Here is a 23275-nt window from a genome sequence, read left to right on the forward strand (position 1 = left end):
TAGCCTTAACAACATCCAGCATGCTTTATCTGACTTTCACCTACTACTCAATACCAACAAAATGATGTATGCTCTTCAACCGGAACCTACCTGCCCTCCTAACATTCTCACCCTGAACGGGTCTGAGCTAGAGTACTGTATGTCGACACTTATAAATATCTTGGTATATGGCTGGACTGATCACTCTCATTCCATACCCACGTCACCCACCTTAGGTCTAAAGTTAAATCCAGAATTTGGTTTCCTCTACTTCAACAAAACATCCTTCACCCACACTGCCATGCACATCCTTGTAAAAATGACTGTCCTGCCAATCCTGGACTATGGCAATGTAGTTTACAGGCTTGCCCCCAAAACCTCCCTCAATAAACTAGACGCCATTTACCACACTGCCAACCGCTTTCCCACTGGGCACAGACATCAATTCATTGTCTATTCCACATTGGTTTAATTGAAATGACGTGGAAACAACGTTGATTTAACCAGTGTGTGCCCAGTGGGTTGTTACCAGTCCCCCTTTCAACACTCATCACTGTGACCTTTGCACCCTGGTCAACTGGCCCTCATTACATACAGTACACGACGCCAGACTCACTGCTACCAATTTATTTACAAGTCCCTCATAGGCAAGTCGCTCCTCTACCTCAGCTCAATCCTCAACATCTCCACTACTAATAGCATCCTGCGCTCTGGTACTGTAGATACAGTGCCTTGCAAAAGTATTCAGACCCCTTGGACTTCTGTTACAAAGTTGGATTAAAATGGACTTAATTGTCTTTTTTGTCAACAATCTACACAAAAGACTCTGTAATGTCAAAGTGGAAGAAAAATGTTTTGAAATTATTTTTATGGTTAATAAAAGTCATTGCATACGTATTCAGCTCCCTGAGTCAATACATGTTAGAAACGCCTTTGGCAGCAATTACAGCTGTGAGTCTTCTTGGGAAAGTGTCTAAGAGCTTTAATTGTGCAATTCTTCAAGCTATGTCAAGATTTCGGGGATCATGGCTAGACAGCAATTTTCATGTCTTGCCATATATTTCCATGCAGATTTAAGTCAAACCTGTAACATGGCCACTCAGGAACATTCACTCTTTTCTTGGTAAGCAACTCCAATGTAGTTTTGGCCTTGTGTTGTGGGTTATTGTCCCGCTGAAAGGGGAATTCCTCTCCCAGTGTCTGTTGTAAGGCATACTGAAGCAGGTTTTCTTTAAGGATATAGCCTGTGCTTGGTTCCATTCAGTTTCTTTTCATACTGGAAAACTCTCCAGCATTTGCCAATGTCAAGCATACCACAATGCTTTAAAATGAGGAGGCAATTACTCCGTGATGTGTTGTATTCAATTTGCCCCAAACATAAGGCTTTGCATTTAGCCCAAATAGTGTATTCCTTTGCTGTGTTATTTTTTTGCAGTATTACTTTAGTGCCTTGTTGCATACAAGATGCATGTTTTGGAATATTTTTATTCTGTATATTTGTATTGTTATTTTCACTCTGTAATTTAGGCAATTATTGTGAAGTCACTACAATGTTTTTGATCCATCCTTAGTTTTCTCCCATCACAACCATTCAACTCTGTAGCTGTTCTAAAATCACCAATGGCCTCATGGTAACATCCCTAAGCAGTTTCATTCCTTACCTGCAGCTCAGTTCAGAAGGACGACTCTATCTTTGATGTGTCTGGGTGGTTTAATAGATATTCCACAGCATAATTATTATTGGCACATTTTACTCCTGAAATAATTTAGGCTTGGCTTAACAAAGGCTAAATACACTGAACAAAAATATAAATTCAACAAAGATGTTACTATTGTTACAGTTCATATAAGGAAATCAGTGAGTTGAAATAAATGCATTAAGCCCTAATCTATGGATTTCACATGACTGGAAATACAGATATGCATCTGTTGGTCACAGATACCTTAAAAAAAACAGTCAGTATCAGGTGTGAACACCATTTGCCTCATGCAGCGCCACACTTCTCCTTCACATAGAGTTAATCAGGCTGTTGATTGTGGCCTGGGGAATGTTGTTCCAGTCCTCTTCAACGGCTATGCAAAGTTGCTGGATATTGGCGGGAACTGGAACACACTATCGTACACATCGATCCAGAGCATCCTAAACATGCTCAATGGGTGACATGTCTGGTGAATATGCAGGCCATGGAAGAACTGGGACATTTTCAGCTTCTAGGAATTGTGTACAGATCCTTGCGACATGGGGCTGTGTAATATCATGCTGAAACATGAGGTGATGGTGGTGGATGAATGGCTCGACAATGGGCTTCAGGATATCGTCACTGCGTCTCTGTGTATTCAAACTGCCATCGATAAAATGTAATTGTGTTTGTTGTCCGTAGCGTATGCTTGCCCATTGAGTCTGCTGTGTTGCCTTGGACTTTTCATACCATAACCCCACCGCCATTATGGGGCACAACGTTGACATCAGCAAACCGCTCACCCAAACGACACCATACATGTGGTCTGCGGTTGTGAGGCCAGTTGGACTTACTGCCAAATTTGCTAAAGAGACATGGGAGGCAGCTTATGGTAGAGAAACGAACATTACATTATCTGGTGGACATTCCTGCAGTCAGCATGCCGATTGCACACGCCCTCAAACCTTGAGACATCTGTGGCATTGTTGAGTGTTATTGTTCCCCTCACAAGGTGCACCAGTGTAATGATCAGCCTCTTGCTATGCCACACCTGTCAGGTGGATGAGTTATCATGGCAAATGAGAAATGCTCACTAACAGGGATGAAAACAAATTTGTGCACACCATCTGAGAGAAACAAGCTTTTTGCGTGTATGGAACATTTCTGGGATCTTTTATTTCAGCTCATGAAACATGGGACCGACCCTTTACATGTTGCATTTATATTTTTGTTCAGTGCAACTATGCAACAACTATATTTTTTGTTCGAATTTCTCTTCCACTTTGACGTTAGTATTTTGTGTAGATTCTTTACAACAACAAAAAATACTATTAAATCCATTTGAATCCACTTTGTAACACAATTAAATGTGGCACTGTATATCACACAGGTCATTCCCAAAGCCCGCACATCCTTTAGCCGTCATTCCTTCCATTTTTCCGCCGCCAATGACTGGAACGAGCTGCAAACGACCCTCAATCTTGACACATTCATCCCACCACACTCCTTCAAAAACATATTAACTGAGCTGCTATCTGATCAATGTACCTGCTGATCATTAAGTCTGCTGTGTTCTGCTCCCACTGTGAACATTTCTTACCTTTCCTCTGTATACTGTGTTTTTATTTACTTGTTGTGTTATTTTGTGTTGTCCTGTTCACTGTTGCGATGTTATGCCTCTTGGCCAGGTCACTAATTATAAATGAGAATTGGTTCTCAATTGACTTATCTGGTTAAATATAGGTGAAATAAGAGAAAGAAAGGAGGTGCATAACTATCCTCTTCCGTTCAATAAATGAAGAAGGGATGCGGTCACAAATTGTGCTCACCTTTTTAAGACACTGTGTTTGGTAGTGCCTAGTCTATCTTAACAGATATTCACAGAGCTTCCGAATAACACTTGTGTAATTAGGTTGTGCCTATGTTTAAGTGTATTGCTGTACCATGCGTACCATTTCATCATTGGGGTTATCCATGTTGTCCATGTGATCTTTGAGGAAATTACACGCTGCTATGAACTCTCCATCTACCGTGTCCCTATGAGGAAAGACAATCATTAGTCCCATGAGTTGGATTGCCAGCAATATTCATATACTCTCACTAACATCAATAAATTATAATAAATATTGTGTTTTTTGACATAGTCTGAATTTTTTTTGTTGTCACTCTTCAAAATGTGACAATTGCTAAATAAATATGCCCAAATGTTAACTGGCAAATCCTCAAATTTGTATAATTCATGAACAAAAAGATATATAAAGATATACTCAGTTTCCTTCACCTGTCTTTCAGTTCATGTTTGGAATCTCTGTTTGGGTCTGTTTCTGCCTCCATAGGTTCCTCTTTGTTGGTGTCTATCTTGGCCTGTTTTTCTGGTTCTCCAGCTTTCAGATTTTCCCCACTATCTGTACGTGAGTCTGGTTGTACATATTGAGTAGTCTGGTCCATTGGATCGGTTCCTTCCATCATCTCTTGACTTGGGTCTCCCTCTTTCTGGTCTCCATGGTTGGAACCACCGTGTTCTGCAGGTTTCTCCACCATCTCCCCAGGGTGGAGTTGTCCTTCTGGCTGTTGCTGTAGGTCGGAGATGTCCACATTCTCATGGCTCTTACTGTCCAAATCCTCATTTGGTGTTGTTTCAAAGCTAAACACGTGTAAAAAAAAAAAAAAAAAAAAAATCAGACACTACAGTGTTATGAACCAATGTGCTTTGCCCATTATAGCCATCATGATGGTTTTTATACTGTAGCTGAACGCAGACAGTACAAAATTAGTGTTGCTGCACAGTGAAATCTTCAGGGTTAGCCATAAGTTGGTCATAAATTCAAAGGGCGATGCTCAAGTTAGTTATTTGTCAACAATAAACAGCAGGAGCCTTGTGTCTTACCCGCTGTTCACACCCGTAAAGTGGAGGTTCTTTGACATCTGAGCACCGCCATTTCTCCTCATGATAGATTTCGGGGCTAAGAGAGAAAAAAGACGAGGACGATCGTATTTTAAGGCTGGAGCTGTTAAATCACACTCTCCCACTTTGACTACAAAAACAGCTAAACAACCACAACAACCACAACTGAAGGCTAAATGAACCCTTTATAAAAAGCTACAGAATTGTAGATGCTTTGCTAAGTAGGACCAACCTCAGTATAAGAGGACGATGAGGAGGCCAACAAGACATAGACAATGAGATAGAAAGTCTGTAGACATACTCCATTTTACATGGTTGGTAGCCTAATCACAATGGGAGGCATTGATAACGATCAATTCAAGTCAAACTCTAGTCAAAAACTATCTGTTGGTATTAGTTGTTTCATCTTTTGAAAAATATTGTTTTTGAGTGGAGTTTTTTTTTTCAAGTTGGATGATAACTATATATAAACTGCATTTCGGTTCATTTCCCTGCTTTAATGAAACAAATGGGTCTGGTGAGTTCTTTCCATAGCAGCTTCGAATTGTTCTTTGCATGAGAACGAAATAGTTTCCCTGTAATTATGACCAAAACTGCTCTCATTTTAGAAGAAAGGAAGAAATGGGAAGTACTGGTGCTGGTTCAGTCTCCTAGGACTGAGTCAGGGCATTCCAGTATGGCAAAAACGAAAATCCTTAAGTACAAACAGTAAGGAAGAGTTACAGTCATCAATAAAAAAAAAAAACTATCATGCATAAAGCCAGACTAACTACAACCATCAATTTACACTGCATAGCAAATTGTGGGTCTCAATTTGAGAAAGGAAAATAAAGTTGTCTGAAAGTGGTCTCTTTTAAATTGGCAATGGAATTTGCGCACAGTGAATTTCCGCCATTGCCTCGCATATCGGACCTGGTCTTTCAGGATAGATGGAGAAATAGCTCAAAGCTATGAGTGAAATGTGCTGGCATGACGTGAATGGAGTAAAACAAAAACACTGGGAATGGATTGTGTTACAGTTAGACTCATTCCAATGAGTCGGAATATATATATATATATATATCTATATCTATCTATATATCTAATAACTAATGAAAGACAGAAAAGAGCCCTGCACTATAAAATAAACATTGGAATTCACTTTTTTAAGGAGTCTGGGAAAAAATCTGAGTGCCACTAACTAGGTTTCCATCCAAATGGCGACAGATTTTCTTGCGAATATAAAAAAAATAAAAATGCGTGAAGAAAGTATGAACATTTTCCCACCAGTGATGTGTTTCCAACAAACGGACTTGTTGTGGATAAAAAAAATCATTGCGTGATGACGTAGTACACACAAAACTTATGTTTTCATGTTTCCATAGCATTTTCAACTATACCCAGATTTTTGTCACAAAAACTGTTGTGTTAAATAGCAAATGTGCCTACTATGGTCTTGGCACGTGCGCTCTAGCCAACAGCTAGTCTGTGCGGGTAGCCTAGTATACATGATGAGAGTATCATGGATAGCCTAATATTTGTTTTTGTCAAACGGCAGTCAAGCATCTATCATGTCACTAGATAGAATAAGAACCTAGATATTTATTGGAAAGGAGCATCAAGATCAAGATCATCATACGTTATTTAATTTCCTCTGTAGCCTAATAAACTGAATGGTTTCCTGCGTCGTAGTTGGGGACCACACACATTGCACATGAAGGCGTTTCCACCGCCATTTCTCACAGAATTGATTTTACCGACACAAAAAGATCCCGCCATGTCGAATGAAGAAATGATCTGTCGGCATTTACATTTCTGTGACAAAACTTACTGTTTCCATCACAGCGGTCGTGATTTTTGTTGTTAGTGCGATATGACTTTACTCGCATAAAAACTGTGGATGGAAACATGGTTAATGTAGACTGTACATTATTGTCCAGGCTTTTCCTGGACTAGAACGCACTTTCAATGGAGATTCTCCATTGAGCATGCTAGTTCTGGAAATCAACCCAAAGTTCTGTGACGATAAACCATACCTCCTTGAAAAGCTTCTCCGTCACTGGATCCATTGTTGTAGTAAGAGGAAAGAGTATGAACCAGACTCATCATCTCCTCCTGTAGCGAATTCACCTTGGGGTCTGGGTGCTCCAGGGCCTTGCCCCCCTCTGTTGCTGTCCCCCCACATAGACACCCCCACTGCTGTTCCAGGAGAACCTGGATCCTCTTCACGTGGAGGGCTGCCACAGGTTGCTCCATGCCACCTGAGGAGGTTTCTTTCTGCGGCATGTGCTCCGTGGTTACTGCCAGGCCTGGTTCTCTGTTAAAGCGATTGAGCACCATTTCTGAATTGTGTTGACCAGCTTGGGCCTCCATCATGGAAGCGCTAGCTGAAACCCAAATGTGATGATCTCCAAGGCCCTCGATCTGAGTGCCAGCGTTTTGTCTATTTGTTCCGATGGCCACTGCATTGGTCGACAAAGATTCTCCTTCATTAAACATTTCTCGACTGGACGCACCATGCGCACCTGCTAAAGACCACCTAGAATAATTATCGGTCTCTTCATCATCTTGGTCCACTGGGACTCTCTCCGCTCTCACCCAGCCCTCAGTGTTTCTGGTGAGCTGCTTCATCCTCAATTCCTTCCTCCGGCCCTCCTCCTGCTGTTCTCTCAGCAGCAAGGTGGCGTTCTGGAGGTCCAAGCTGCTCTCATGAAGCCTTTGCTCCAGCATGGCCACTTTGGCTTGCAGGGATGTCACTGTAAGAAGCTCGTCTAGGTCTGTGCTCGTCCTCCATTCGTGTGTCTGGTTAGAGTCGTCATCGGTGACATCGTTGTTGTGGGTGAAGAGATTACTTTCTTTCCTGGGTCTTTTGAGGTCAGAGGTCGCATAAGAGGGGGTTTTGGCCCCGTTGACCAGGGTTTGGGATCTGGGTAGGGGATTCAGTCCGAGACGGAACCTCTCCCTCTCCTCCTGCAGGATGCAGATCTGTGCCTTGAGCTCCGGGATGACCCGGACCTCCTCCTCCAGCTCGCCAACGCGCTCCAGGGCTTCGGTGAGGCGGCGGAGGGTTCCAGAAAAGTCCTGGTTTGACCGAAAGTCGGATGAGCAGTCCAGGGAGTAGAAGCTGTCTTCTGTGGACATGTCCCTTCCTCCGAGACGGTCTCTGGAGCTTCGGAGACTGGCCGGGTTTTCAGTTGACTCGGAACCTTTCCTCAGCAGGACGGTGAGAGGTAGGCTGGAGGCCCGCAGGAGATTTGGCCTGATGTGCTCCCCCAAGGGCTGCTGATCAAAGGCTCGGATACTGGCCTCCATCTCAGCCACAGACTTATACCGTCCAGAGGAGGCTGACGACCTGCCATCATAAGCCCAGGAGTCATAGTGGGGGTCGGCTAGGCGAGACCTGGGGGCCAGAGCTCCAGTGGAGCCCCAGGGGGTAGGCCGATAGCCAAGCCCAGAGAGGTTGAGGTGTCTGGGGAGTGTGTTGGGCCTCTGCCCCCTGCTCCGGCGCTGGATGGGGACCCTCTTTATGGTGTGGCCCTTCTCGATGTCGTCAACGTACTTGAGGAAGTCCAGGTCCAGGTGGAAGCCATAGGGCGTCTCCACCGAGTACAGAGGAGGCTTCCCCGTCACCCTATTCTCTGGGGCTTTGGGCCCATTTCCTAAAAGAGTAATAACAGTGTTTCAATACTTGTTGCCATAGTATTGACACATAATAAGCACTATAGTATGTGGATCATACCATAAACCATATATTTAGGAATAATCTAACTTACAGTTATAGATAACCAACAATAAAAAACATTGACCATTTTTGTTGATACATTTCATATGTTTTTAAAGGCTGTTACCATTTTGCTTGTCCATCATTTGCAGGCTTCAGCTGTGAGCATTGTTTGTTGGCACATTATCTGGTTGTTGGTAGTCTGAGTGCCAGTCGGAGTGTGTCTTCCCTCTTGCCAACTTCTACAGGTGTTGTGACTCTGTTCTTGTGGTGTAAATCAGGTGATTGCCTGGCAAGAGAGTGAAAACGGGTACAAAGGAAGAGGTGAGAAATTGCTGATAAAAAAAGTCATTTTTGTACCTTAAGCATGTTAACCACAATTCATTTCTCCATGATTCAAAATAGGGAGATCACATCTAAGATCACATCTGAGTCGGAATAACTAGAACTCTTTAAAGAAAAGAAATGCTTGCAGTTTAAACTGATTTGAAATTATACTGGTGAGAGCAGTGTGCAGGTCTTTAAAAAAAAAAGGTATCCATGATTAAATTGAAATTATTAACTGGGTAGTTCGGGTCCTGGATGCTGATTGGCTGTATCAGCATTCCAGCCGTGTGTATATCAGACAGTGTACCATGGGTATGACACAAAAATACTTGTTTACTGTTCTAGTTATGTTGGTATAATAGCAATAAGGCACCTTGGGAGTTTGAGTATATGGCCAATATACCGCTTTGCGTCATGCCTATGAACAGCCCTTAGCCGTGGTATATTTAAGCTATGGAAATTACACACAATAATTGCTAATTACAAATGTAGTTATTACATAACCTTCTGTGACCTTCCAATACATCATTATTGCATTATGGCCCTACTGGTAGACTTGTGCTTAGGTTCTAGTATTTCCAAATGAAAAATCGCCCTAGGGTTTCAAGTAGACAGCTTATTATGAACTTGTGGCACTAGCCTTCACTTTCATCTCATTCATATATTATTTCTCTTTCTCTCTCACTCACACATCAGAGTGAACCCTCCCGGCTTGCATACAACAGCGGTAGACCTGATGTTCTCTTGATTATAGCCCTTATTCCAAATACAGATCTCAAAATAACTCTGAGACTGTTGAGACCAGTAGCCATGGAACCCAATACACTCCTACATATAAAAATAAATACAGACAGCCATTGTTCTGACTCATTTCTCTTCTACTCTCTCGGCCTCCCACTTTTCTCCCAGTGCTTTCTCTCAAGTTTTTTTCTCTCTTCTCATATATTTCTCTCCTCTTACTTTGTCCCCTCTATTCTCCTCTTTCACTATCTTTCCTTATTCTACCTTCTCCCTCCTTATCCAACCTTCTCCCTCCCTATCCTACCTTCTCCCTCCAGGGTAGCCTAGTGGTTAGAGCATTGGACTAGTAACCGGAAGGTTGCAAGTTCAAACTGACAAGGTACAAATCTGTCGTTCTGCCCCTGAACAGGCAGTTAACCCATTTGTTCTTAACTGACTTGCCTAGTTAAATAAAGGTAAAATAAAGAAAATAAAAAAGTAATCCTACCTTCACCCTCCTTATCCAACCTTATCCTACCTTCTCCCTCATTATCCTACCTTCTCCCTCATTATCCTACACGTCTCCCTCCTTATCCTAACCTTCTCCCTCCTTATTCTACCTTCTTCCTCCTTATCCAACTTTCTCCCTCCTTATCCAACTTTCTCCTTCCTTATCCAACCTTCGCCCTCCTTATCCATCCTTCTCCTACCTTCTCCCTCATTATCCATCCTTCTCCCTCCTTATCCATCCTTCTCCTACCTTCTCCCTCCTTATCCATCCTTCTCCCTCCTTATCCATCCTTCTCCTACCTTCTCCCTCATTATCCTACACGTCTCCCTCATTACCCTAACCTTCTCCCTCCTTATTCTACCTTCTTCCTCCTTATCCAACCTTCTCCCTCCTTATCCTACCTTCTCCCTCATTATCCTACACGTCTCCCTCCTTATCCTAACCTTCTCCCTCCTTATTCTACCTTCTTCCTCCTTATCCAACTTTCTCCCTCCTTATCCAACCTTCTTCCTCCTTATCCAACCTTCTCCCTCCTTATCCAACCTTCTCCCTCCTTATCCATCCTCCTCCCTCCTTATCCTACCTTCTCCCTCCTTATCCATCCTTCTTCCTCCTTATCCTACCTTCTCCCTCCTTATCCATCCTCCTCCCTCCTTATCCTACCTTCTTCCTCCTTATCCTACCTTCTCCCTCCTTATCCATCCTCCTCCCTCCTTATCCTACCTTCTTCCTCCTTATCCAACCTTCTCCCTCCTTATCCAACCTTCTCCCTCCTTATCCATCCTCCTCCCTCCTTATCCTACCTTCTCCCTCCTTATCCAACCTTCTCCCTCCTTATCCTACCTTCTCCCTCCTTATCCATCCTCCTCCCTCCTTATCCTACCTTCTTCCTCCTTATCCTACCTTCTCCCTCCTTATCCATCCTCCTCCCTCCTTATCCTACCTTCTCCCTCATTATCCTACACGTCTCCCTCCTTATCCAACCTTCTCCCTCCTTATCCATCCTCCTCCCTCCTTATCCTACCTTCTCCCTCCTTATCCAACCTTCTCCCTCCTTATCCTACCTTCTCCCTCCTTATCCATCCTCCTCCCTCCTTATCCTACCTTCTCCCTCCTTATCCTACCTTCTCCCTCCTTATCCTACCTTCTCCCTCCTTATCCATCCTCCTCCCTCCTTATCCTACCTTCTTCCTCCTTATCCAACCTTCTCCCTCCTTATCCAACCTTCTCCCTCCTTATCCATCCTCCTCCCTCCTTATCCTACCTTCTCCCTCCTTATCCAACCTTCTCCCTCCTTATCCTACCTTCTCCCTCCTTATCCATCCTCCTCCCTCCTTATCCTACCTTCTTCCTCCTTATCCTACCTTCTCCCTCCTTATCCATCCTCCTCCCTCCTTATCCTACCTTCTCCCTCATTATCCTACACGTCTCCCTCCTTATCCAACCTTCTCCCTCCTTATCCATCCTCCTCCCTCCTTATCCTACCTTCTCCCTCCTTATCCAACCTTCTCCCTCCTTATCCTACCTTCTCCCTCCTTATCCATCCTCCTCCCTCCTTATCCTACCTTCTCCCTCCTTATCCATCCTCCTCCCTCCTTATCCTACCTTCTCCCTCATTATCCTACACGTCTCCCTCCTTATCCAACCTTCTCCCTCCTTATCCATCCTCCTCCCTCCTTATCCTACCTTCTCCCTCCTTATCCAACCTTCTCCCTCCTTATCCTACCTTCTCCCTCCTTATCCATCCTCCTCCCTCCTTATCCTACCTTCTTCCTCCTTATCCTACCTTCTCCCTCCTTATCCATCCTCCTCCCTCCTTATCCTACCTTCTTCCTCCTTATCCTACCTTCTCCCTCCTTATCCATCCTCCTCCCTCCTTATCCTACCTTCTTCCTCCTTATCCAACCTTCTCCCTCCTTATCCAACCTTCTCCCTCCTTATCCATCCTCCTCCCTCCTTATCCTACCTTCTCCCTCCTTATCCAACCTTCTCCCTCCTTATCCTACCTTCTCCCTCCTTATCCATCCTCCTCCCTCCTTATCCTACCTTCTTCCTCCTTATCCTACCTTCTCCCTCCTTATCCATCCTCCTCCCTCCTTATCCTACCTTCTCCCTCATTATCCTACACGTCTCCCTCCTTATCCAACCTTCTCCCTCCTTATCCATCCTCCTCCCTCCTTATCCTACCTTCTCCCTCCTTATCCAACCTTCTCCCTCCTTATCCTACCTTCTCCCTCCTTATCCATCCTCCTCCCTCCTTATCCTACCTTCTCCCTCATTATCCTACACGTCTCCCTCCTTATCCTACCTTCTCCCCTCTTGCCTCATCTCTCCCCATCTCTTATTTTACTTTTTATCTTTCCTGACCATCCATATGTATCCCTCTCGCTCTTCTTTTACTCTCTTCCCAAGCTTCCCCTCCCTCCCTCTCTCTGTCTGTCCTCCCCCTCTCAAACCCTAACCCACACCCTCTCTCTGTCTGTCCTCCCCCATCTCCCCCTCTCAAACCCTAACCCCCTCCCTCTCTCTGTCTGTCCTCCCCCATCTCCCCCTCTCAAACCCCTCCCCCCTCTGTCTGTCCTCCCCCTCTCAAACCCTAACCCCCTCACTCCTGACCACCAGGCTCAGTGATTGCTAGACTCTCTGGCCTCTTGGGGGACCACAGTGACAGCCGCACGCAGCCACAGACCCAAACAATGTCAGCTATGCAGTAAACAGAAGAAGAAAAAAAACACTGACTGAATAGCTCCGCTGGAAAAGTAGCCCAACACACACACCCTGATAAGCACAGTAACACACACACACACACACACACACTGTACACATGCTCCATACATACTAAGCATAGATTCACAAAGATCACTCACATACATGTGCATACTACAGTACAGTACATATCCTGTGTCGATGGTATGTATTGGCATATACAGCTCTTGTTACACACATACAAGCACATGACCTGTGCCATGTAACCCACAACAATTCACACACCACCTGTGACTTGTTCTATTCCCCTAGCTACACACTGCTGGCACCAATTGCACTGATATAAACAAATGAAAAAATTACAGGGCGATGGTCGATAGAGACATAGAGATGATAGATACATTGTCCTGCCAGGCATTTTCACAGAGATGAAAGAAGAACACCTAACTAAGCTAAGCCTTGCCCGCAGCGCTGATATTTAGTCTGAAGACATGGAGCCGTGACAGCAGAGGGTACACTGTACAGCATAGGACACGTGTATCCATGTTCAAAGTTGACTTTTGACAGAGCACTAATATCTTCAGGAGGGAAAGACAGTGACATGTTAGGAAGGAAAGAGAGGATGCCCCTTTTTCTTGTTGGAAATGTCAATCAAAAACAACCTGTCTTATGAGTTAGTGAAGTGTTCCCTGCAACACTCTAAAACCTCTGAGATTTTAAACTGTATGTACAGGTAACTACCGAAATACAGGAAACACCAACATAAAGTGTCTTGTGGCATTGGGCCACCACCAGCTTCAATGCACCTTGGCATAGATTCTACGAGTGTCTAGAACACTATTGGAGGGTTGCGACACCATTCTGCCAGGAGAAATTCCATAATTTGGTGTTTTGTGGATGGTGCTGGAAAACGCCCTCTCAGGCGCCGCTCCAGAATCTTCTAGAAGTTTTAAATTGGGTTGAGATCTGGTGACTGAGAGGGCCATGGCATGTGGTTTACATTGTTTTCATGTTCATCAAACCAGTCAGTGACCGCTCGTGCCCTATGGATGGGGGCATTGTCATTCAATGGGGGCAAAGCCATGGTAGCCAAAATATTGGCCAAACTAACGACCTTCCCAGTATTTTTAAACATGACCCAGGCATGATTGGATGTTATTTGCTTAACTAACTCAGTGTGTTGAAGCATTCAATGCGTTAAATATACTTGGTAGTCCTCATTTACTTGAGTGTTTCCGTTATTTTAGCAGTTACATGTAAAACCTTCGCTGTGGTGTAAAGCTATACTGGCAAAAATATATTTTATTTATCCGTTATTTTACCAGGTAAGTTGACTGAGAACACGTTCTCATTTGCAGCAACAACCTGGGGAATAGTTACAGGGGAGAGGAGGGGGATGATTGAGCCAATTGTAAACTGGGGATTATTAGGTGACCGTGATGGTTTGAGGGCCAGATTGGGAATTTAGTCAGGACACCGGGGTTAACACCCCTACTCTTACGATAAGTGCCATGGGATCTTTAATGACCTCAGAGAGTCAGGACACCCGTTTAACGTCCCAAAATAAACACAACATGCAACAATTTCAATGGTTTTACAGAATTACAGTTAATATAAGGAAATCAGTCAATTGAAATACATTCATTAGGCCCAAATCTATGGATTTCACATGACTGGGTAGGGGTGTTGGCAGGGCTGGAGCCATGGGTGTCAGAATGAGTTTTTCCCACAAAAAGTCTTAATTACAGACAGTTTCCTCAGCTGTCTGGGTGGCTGGTCTCAGACGATCCCACAGGTGAAGAAGACGGATGTGGAGTTCCTTGGCTGGTGTGGTTACACGTGATCTGCGGTTGTGAGGCCGGGTGGACATACTGACAAATTATCTAAAACAACATTGAAGGAGGCTTATGGTAGAGAAATTAACATTCAGTTCTCTGGAAATAGCTCTGGTGGACATTCCTGCTGTCAGCATGCCAATTGCACACTCCCTGAAATCTTGAGACATCTGTGGCTTTGTGTGGTTTGACACAAATGCACATTTTAAAGTGGCCTTTTATTGTCCGCAGCACAAGGTGCACCTGTGTAATGATCATGCTGTTTAATCAGCTTCTTGATATGCCACATCTGTCAGGTGGATGGATTATATTGTCAAAGGAGAAATGCTCACTAACAGGGATGTAAACAAATTTGTGCACAAAATTTGCGAGAAATAAGCTTTTTGTGCATATGGAACATTTCTGGGATCTTTTATTTCAGCTCATAAAACCAACACTTTATATGTTGCGTTTACATTTTTGTTCAGTATACATACATAACTGTTACTATTGTAAGGACCTTAACCCAAAACCTACAGATCTCGTCAAGAGGTTCAGACCTTGACAGTTGACAGTTGATGGACCTGGGTTTGAGTCCTGGACGGGGCTACCACCAAATTTGCTGCATTGGTGTCAAAAGTGGAATGACACCCGTGAGGGACTTATAGAGAAGCATTGGAACATATAGAGAAGCATTGATACATGCTCTCCCAAAAGAAGGGCGTGACATAGCGACCTTAAAGGGGAATTTTACTTTGGCTCTGCCACGGCATATAGACATTACTATATAACAACATTCTGTTTTTGTCATAAACATCACAATTATCCAAACCAAAAGCATTTTCATTTCACTGGTAGAATCGGGAAGTTTTGACTTCCTGTGTATTTGTCTGCTCATAGTGAACCACAAAGTCCGGCATTCATAGCGAATGCAGATACTGCCCCCCGCTTCTCCTTCACCCAAATCCAGACAGCTGATGCCCTGAAAGAGCTGCAGAATCTGGATCCCAACAAATCAGCTGGGCTAGACAATCTGGACCCTCTCTTCCTAAAACTATCCGCCGCCATTGTCGCAACCCCTATTACTAGTCTGTTCAACTTCTCTTTTGTATCGTCTGAGATTCCTAAAGATTGGAAAGCGGCCGTGGTCATCCCCCTCTTCAAAGAGGGAGACACTCTAGACCCAAACTTTACAGACCAATATCCATCCTGCCCTGCCTTTCTAAAGTCTTTGAAAGCCAAGTGAACAAACAGATCACCGACCATCTCGAATCCCACTGTACATTCTCCGCTATGCAATCCGGTTTCCGAGCTGGTCATGGGTGCACCTCAGCCACGGTCCTAAACGATATCATACCACCATCGATAAAAAACAATACTTTCGACTCTCAACAGCCTTGGTTTCTCTAATGACTGCCTCGCCTGGTTCGCTAACTACTTCTCAGATAGAATTCAGTGTGTCAAATCGGAGAGCTGTTGTCCGGACCTCTGGCAGTCTCTATGGGGGTGCCACAGGGTTCAATTCTCGTGCCGACTCTTTTCTCTGTATATATCAATGATGTCGCTCTTTCTGCGGGTGATTCTTTATCCACATCGATGCAGACAACACCATTCTGTATGCATCTGGCCCTTCTTTGGACACTGTGTCAACCTGTCTAGGACTGGGGTTCCGCTCGTTCCGCTAGCGGAACCTCCTGCCAACAGCCAATGAAATTGCAGGGCGCCAAATATAAATCAACATGAACTCATAAATCACATTTCTCAAACATACAAGTATTAGGCACCATTTTAAAGATACAATTCTCGTTAATTCAGCCACAGTGTCTGATTTTTAAAATGCTTTACAGCGAAAGCTCCACAAACGATTATGTTCGGTCACCACAAAGTCACAGAAAAACCCAGCAATTTTTCCAGCCAAAGAGAGGAGTCACAAAAAGCACAAATAGAGATACGATTTATTACTAACCTTTGATGATCTTCATCAGATGACACTCATAGGACTTCATGTTACACAATACATGTATGTTTTTTTCGATAAAGTGCATATTTATATCTCATTTTATATTGGTGTGTTATGTTCAGTAGTTCAAAAACAGGCTGTGATTTTGCAGAGAGCCACATCAATTCGCAGAAATACTCATTATAAATGTTGATGAAAATTCAAGTGTTATGCATGGAACTTTAGATACACTTCTCCTTAATGCAACCGCTGTGTCAGATTTCAAAAAAACTTTACGGAAAAAGCATACGATGCAATAATCTGAGTATGGAGCTCAGAGCCCAAACCAGCCAAAAGAAATATCCGCCATGTTGCGCAGTCAACATTAGCCAGAAATAGTATTATAAATATTCACTTACCTTTGAGGATCTTCATCAGAATGCACTCCCAGGAATCGCAGTTCCACAATAAATGTTTGATTTGTTCGATAAAGTTCATCATTTATGTCCAAATAGCTTCTTTTGTTAGGGCGTTTGGTAAACAAATCCAAACGCGCGTTCAGGTCCAGCTGAACGTCAGACGAAAAGTTCAACAAGTTATATTACAGGTCGTAGAAACTTGTCAAACTACAGTGCCTTGCGAAAGTATTCGGCCCCCTTGAACTTTGCGACCTTTTGCCACATTTCAGGCTTCAAACATAAAGATATAAAACTGTATTTTTTTGTGAAGAATCAACAACAAGTGGGACACAATCATAAAGTGGAACGACATTTATTGGATATTTCAAACTTTTTTAACAAATCAAAAACTGAAAAATTGGGCGTGCAAAATTATTCAGCCCCTTTACTTTCAGTGCAGCAAACTCTCTCCAGAAGTTCAGTGAGGATCTCTGAATGATACAATGTTGACCTAAATGACTAATGATGATAAATACAATCCACCTGTGTGTAATCAAGTCTCCGTATAAATGCACCTGCACTGTGATAGTCTCAGAGGTCCGTTAAAAGCGCAGAGAGCATCATGAAGAACAAGGAACACACCAGGCAGGTCCGAGATACTGTTGTGAAGAAGTTTAAAGCCGGATTTGGATACAAAAAGCTTTCCCAAGCTTTAAACATCCCAAGGAGCACTGTGCCAGCGATAATATTGAAATGGAAGGAGTATCAGACCACTGCAAATCTACCAAGACCTGGCCGTCCCTCTAAACTTTAAGCTCAAACAAGGAGAAGACTGATCAGAGATGCAGCCAAGAGGCCCATGATCACTCTGGATGAACTGCAGAGATCTACAGCTGAGGTGGGAGACTCTGTCCATAGGACAACAATCAGTCGTATATTTCACAAATCTGGCCTTTATGGAAGAGTGGCAAGAAGAAAGCCATTTCTTAAAGATGTCCATAAAAAGTGTCGTTTAAAGTTTGCCACAAGCCACCTGGGAGACACACCAAACATGTGGAAGAAGGTGCTCTGGTCAGATGAAACCAAAATTGAACTTTTTGGCAACAATGCAAAACGTTATGTTTGGCGTAAAAGCAACACAGCTGAACACACCATCCCCACTGTCAAACATGGTGGTGGCAGCATCATGGTTTGGGCCTGCTTTTCTTCAGCAGGGACAGAGAAGATGGTTAAAATTGATGGGAAGATGGATGGAGCCAAATACAGGACCATTCTGGAAGAAAACCTGATGGAGTCTGCAAAAGACCTGAGACTGGGACGGATATTTGTCTTCCAACAAGACAATGATCCAAAACATAAAGCAAAATCTACAATGGAATGGTTCAAAAATAAACATATCCAGGTGTTAGAATGGCCAAGTCAAAGTCCAGACCTGAATCCAATCGAGAATCTGTGGAAAGAACTGAAAACTGCTGTTCACAAATGCTCTCCATCCAACCTCACTGAGCTCGAGCTGTTTTGCAAGGAGGAATGGGAAAACATTTCAGTCTCTCGATGTGCAAAACTGATAGAGACATACCCCAAGCGACAGCTGTAATCGCAGCAAAAGGTGGCGCTACAAAGTATTAACTTAAGGGGGCTGAATAATTTTGCACGCCCAATTTTTCAGTTTTTGATTTGTTAAAAAAGTTAGAAATATCCAAGAAATGTCGTTCCACTTCATGATTGTGTCCCACTTGTTGTTGATTCTTCACAAAAAAATACAGTTTTATATCTTTATGTTTGAAGCCTGAAATGTGGCAAAAGGACGCAAAGTTCAAGGGGGCCGAATACTTTCGCAAGGCACTGTAAGTATAGAATCAATCTTTAGGATGTTTTTATCATAAATGTTCTATAATGTTCCAACCTGAGAATTCCATTGTCTGTAGAAAAAAAATTGAACGAGAGCTACCTCTCATGTGAATGCACGTGACTGAGATCGAGGCTGCTGCCAGACCTCTGACTCAATCAGCTCTCATTCGGCCCCCCTTCACAGTAGAAGCCTGAAACAACGTTCTAAAGGTGGTTGACACCTAGTGGAAGCCTTAGGAAGTGCAAAGTGATCCATATCCCACTGTGTATTCGATAGGGGCTGAGTTAAAAAACTACAAACCTCCCACTTTCCCACTTCCTGTTTGGATTTTTTCTCAGGTTTTTGCCTGCCATATGAGTTCTGTTATACTCACAGACATCATACAAACAGTTTTAGAAACTTCAGAGTGTTTCCTATCCAATACTAATAATATATTTGGGACTGAGTAGGAGGCAGTTTACTCTGGGCACGCTATTCATCCAAAAGTGAAAATTCTGCCCCCTAACCCAAATAAGTTTTAACAAACCTCCAGGCGAGCTTCAATGCCATACAACGCTCGTTCCGTGGCCTCCAACTGCTCTTAAATGCTAGTAAAACTAAATGCATGCTCTTTAACCGATCGCTGCCCGTACCCACCCGCCCGCCTAGCATCACTACTCTGGACGGTTCTGACTTAGAATACTATAAATACCTAGGTGTCTGGCTAGACTGGGGCGGCAGGGTAGCCTAGTGGTTAGAGCGTTGGACTAGTAACCGAAAGGTTGCAAGTTCAAATCCCCGAGCTGACAAGGTACAAATCTGTCGTTCTGCCCCTGAACAGGCAGTTAACCCACTGTTCCTAGGCCGTCATTGAAAATAAGAATTTGTTCTTAACTGACTTGCCTAGTAAAATAAAGGTAAAATTTAAAAATAATAAAACATTTCAACTGTAAACTCTTCAATCCAAAATTAAATCTAGAATCGGCTTCCTATTTCGCAACAAAGCCTCCTTCACTCATGCTGCCAAACATAACCTCGTAAAACTGACTATCCTGCCAATCTTTGACTTCGGCGATGTAATTTACAAAATAGCCTCCAACACTACTCAGCAAATTGGACGCAGTCTATCACAGTGCCATCCGTTTTGTCACCAAAGCCCCATATACTACCCACCATTGCGACCTGTATGCTCTCTTTGGCTGGTCCTCGCTACATATTTGTCACCAAACCCACTGGCTCCAGGTCATCTATAAATCTTTGCTAGATAAAGTTCCTCCTTGTCAGCTCACTGGTCACCATAGCAACACCCACCCCTTGCAAGTGCTCTAGCAGGTATATTTCACTGGTCATCCCCAAAGCCAACACCTACTTTGGCCGCCATTCTTTCCAGTTCTCTGCTGCTAATGACTGGAACGATATGCAAAAATCACTGAAGCTGGAGACTTATATCTCCCTCACTAACTTCAAGCATCGGCTGTCAGGGCAGCTTACAGATCGCTGCAGCTGTACACAGCCCATCTGTAAATAGTCCATCCAACCAACAACCTACCTCATCCCCATATTTATTTTTTGTTTTTTTTTCTGCTCTTTTGCACACCAGTATTTCTACTTGCACATCATCTGCACATCTATCACTCCAGTGTTAATTGCTAATTTGTAATTACTTCGCCACTATGGCCTATTTATTGACTTACCTCCTTACTTCATTTGCACATACTATAGAGATTTTCTATTGTGTTATTAACTGTACGTTTGTTTATCCCATGTGTAACTCTGTATTGTTGATTTTGTCGCACTGCTTTGCTTTATCTTGGCCAGGTCGCAGTTGTAAATGAGAACTTGTTTTCAACTGGATTACTGGTTAAATAAAGGTGAAATAAATCAAAAATACAGGACACCATTGCCAGTGTACCAAAGCCAGACAAAGGACTATGGCTGTGTTTACACAGGCAGCCCAATTCTGTTTGGTCATGACCAATTAGTGAAAAAACAAACAGATCAGTTCTGAAAAAGATCTGATGTGATTAAGACCACTTAGTGGGAAAAATATCAGAATTGGGCTGCCTGTGTAAACGCAGCTAGTATGGCTCAGCATAATACCATGTAGAACACCTCTAGGTTTTTGATCCAACCCCAGTTGTAATTTACCTGGTTCAGTTTATCAACCAGCTAATTATTAGAATCAGGTGTGCTAGATTAGGATTGGAGTGAAAACCTCCAAGAACAGGTTTGGAGAGCCCTGGTGTAGAACCACCATAAAATAAATATGGATATTTTCTGTTAATCTTCAAATATGTCTGCCTTTATGGATTCACAAAATATATTCATATACGCTGTAAAGGACTCTGATGCATCAAACAGATGCATTCAGATATCCAAATAATGTTTATTTGTCAAAATCTAAAATACAGTTGAGTGTACGCTTTTTAACGCTAACTCAAGAGAACTGGGTATTCCACAAGAATGTTATATGGTAAAAGTAACATACCAAATAAATTGTATGAACAGTGAGGTTCAGTGTGTCCGAGTGTGTCTCGGGTGTAGAGACACACAAGTACAGAGAAATGTAGCTACAGATTGTTACACAATATATTGTGATTTACTCAAAGATGTTTTGTCAACATCTTGTCTATTTCAAGTCTTCTCTCATTGATCTAGACAAGTGGGTGTCTTGATGACACAGACCTGTCTCAGTAAATGAGAGAAGACTTGAAATAGACAAGATGGCAACGTGGCACATTGTCTAAATACAACAGTAAACAGTAAATTGCTGTATTATTGTTTCTCCTCACTGTTTGCTAGTAAACTGTTTGGATTTTTATTTTTTTTACCTTTATTTAACTTTATTTGACCTTTTATTTAAGTCAGTTATGAATAAATTCTTATTTACAATGTCGGCCTACCCCGGCAAACCTGACAATGCTGGGCCACTTGTGCGCCGCTCTATAGGAATCCCAATCACGGCCGGATGTGATACAGCCTGGTAACGTTTGCTGGTAAACCTAGGTTTAGTTGGCTGGTTGTAATGTTGTAGCTTGCTGTTTAGTAGCCATATCTACAACTAAAAAGAGAAGACGTTTTACAATGAAGATACAAAATATCTCCAATTGTAAATCTCTTCTATTTTTTAGTCATAGATAAACTACTACCAGTAGTTGTTTAGCTAGCTACATAACTAAGTTAGCAAACAGAAAAGTAATTTTATTTTCTCCCCACTGTAACACAGTAGTATGTCAGCCAGCAATACAGTATGGGTTTCAGTAGATAAATTACATTTTACTAGCTTGCTAGGTGGCTTGCAGGAAAAATAACTTAGCTAGGCACCATATTTGTCATCTGCTCTCTTGGTGCTGGCATCAGCTATAGCTAAACGTTAGCTATCCAACTCTTTGTTTTGAATACTCTTCTCTATATTCCGTTTTAAACATGTATGGTTGAATGTCACCATGTAGCTAATAGTACATCAAAAAAGTGCTCCATGTTGATAAGAGGGATCACTTGAAGCCATTGCGATCTGGACAGTTCTTTCGGTTTTGCCCAAAGGATTGTGTTGTTAGTGTTGCCCTCCTTTTAAAAAAAAATGCCTTGTGGGGGAGGTTTAGGGGCCAGAATACGAATCAGTGAGATGAAACGCATCTCGCTGTCCTAGAAATGCCTCAGACATGATGAAAACAAGCCCAGATTCCCCCAGGGTGAAATTCCCCTTTAACCTAACACCTAGCAACCTCGATAAGAGGTTCAAGCCTCTTGGCTTAACGGTACGCTACCCCCTGAATTGTCCACACTATGGTGCATAGCTACATACAACACTAACTGTGGTGTATTGCTACAGACATAACCATAACTTCTACTGTCGTGTACATGTAACCGGCAGGATATGAACCCAGGACTGCCGCGGGAGAAACCAACGTCTTGACCATTTAGACCAAAATGAAATTCTCTCTAGGGCAAAGGGCTTGACACTGATTTTTAAGTCGCAGGTGGGCTACCTTATCACGTGACCATGAGCAACCATGACCAACTCATGTCCGTTACATATAGCTAGACATTCCAGCGTTGAGTCACATCAACACTACAGCAGCTGCTGCTATGATCATCTCAATCTCTCAACGGCATCATGATAAAACATGCAGGCATTGATAAGAGTTGTGTTATTTGTCTTGAGATTGTCCTCCATAGTGCAAACACAGTACCTGATTGGTTTACATTCATGTTAATAGGGTATCAGTGGGTACGTTTATGGTAATTTTGAGACAGACAGAGAGACAGTTTGAGAGGGAGACAGCTACACACTCACTCTCTCACACAAACACACACACACTTATTCCCCACCGTCTCACCACAGAGGATAGAATATAGCACAATCGGTTACAGTCCTACCCTAAACCTCTCCACATTTCCATGGCACAAATTTGAATTGTCACTGCTTAGAGCGACTGGCCTACCTCACAGGAAAGCCATTTGGGAGAAACAAAAGGAAAAATATTCACTTTCCCCACATAAGCCCCATCCAACTGTAACCTACAGTAAGCTACCTCAAATATATGAACTTCAGTACTTTTAGCCTGATCCCAGATCTGTTTGTTACCTTGTCAAGTTTTATGGCCCATAGCAGCACAAGCAGATCTAAGACCAGGTTAGAGTACTTGGAGCTTTCACTATGTTCATATTTTCGGGACTTTTCTAGATCAAGGTCTTAGAAGAAGAAAGTCTCAATATTTTTTCGGCCGCCTTTTTGCGGCCAATTTCAGGGCTTTGTTTCTTCC

The 23275-nt window shown here is 42.9% G+C and overlaps 1 protein-coding gene across 2 annotated transcripts in view; it reads right to left on the reverse strand.

The window, feature by feature from the left end:
- LOC139386503 (KN motif and ankyrin repeat domain-containing protein 4-like) overlaps nucleotides 1-23275 on the reverse strand; it is a 49523-nt gene that overhangs the window by 7089 nt on the left and 19159 nt on the right. For both annotated transcript variants that reach the window (XM_071132080.1, XM_071132081.1), the window contains exons 2-6: nucleotides 8391-8552; nucleotides 6579-8201; nucleotides 4546-4621; nucleotides 3940-4302; nucleotides 3611-3695 (exon numbers count right to left, since the gene is read on the reverse strand). In XM_071132080.1, coding sequence (XP_070988181.1) covers nucleotides 3611-3695; nucleotides 3940-4302; nucleotides 4546-4621; nucleotides 6579-8201; nucleotides 8391-8409 — 2166 coding nt within the window. In that variant the 5' untranslated portion in view covers nucleotides 8410-8552. The remainder of the gene's footprint in view (nucleotides 1-3610; nucleotides 3696-3939; nucleotides 4303-4545; nucleotides 4622-6578; nucleotides 8202-8390; nucleotides 8553-23275) is intronic.

The sequence above is a fragment of the Oncorhynchus clarkii genome, chromosome 28, assembly GCF_045791955.1.
Source record: "Oncorhynchus clarkii lewisi isolate Uvic-CL-2024 chromosome 28, UVic_Ocla_1.0, whole genome shotgun sequence".
In the NCBI taxonomy this organism is placed as follows: Eukaryota; Metazoa; Chordata; class Actinopteri; order Salmoniformes; family Salmonidae; genus Oncorhynchus; species Oncorhynchus clarkii.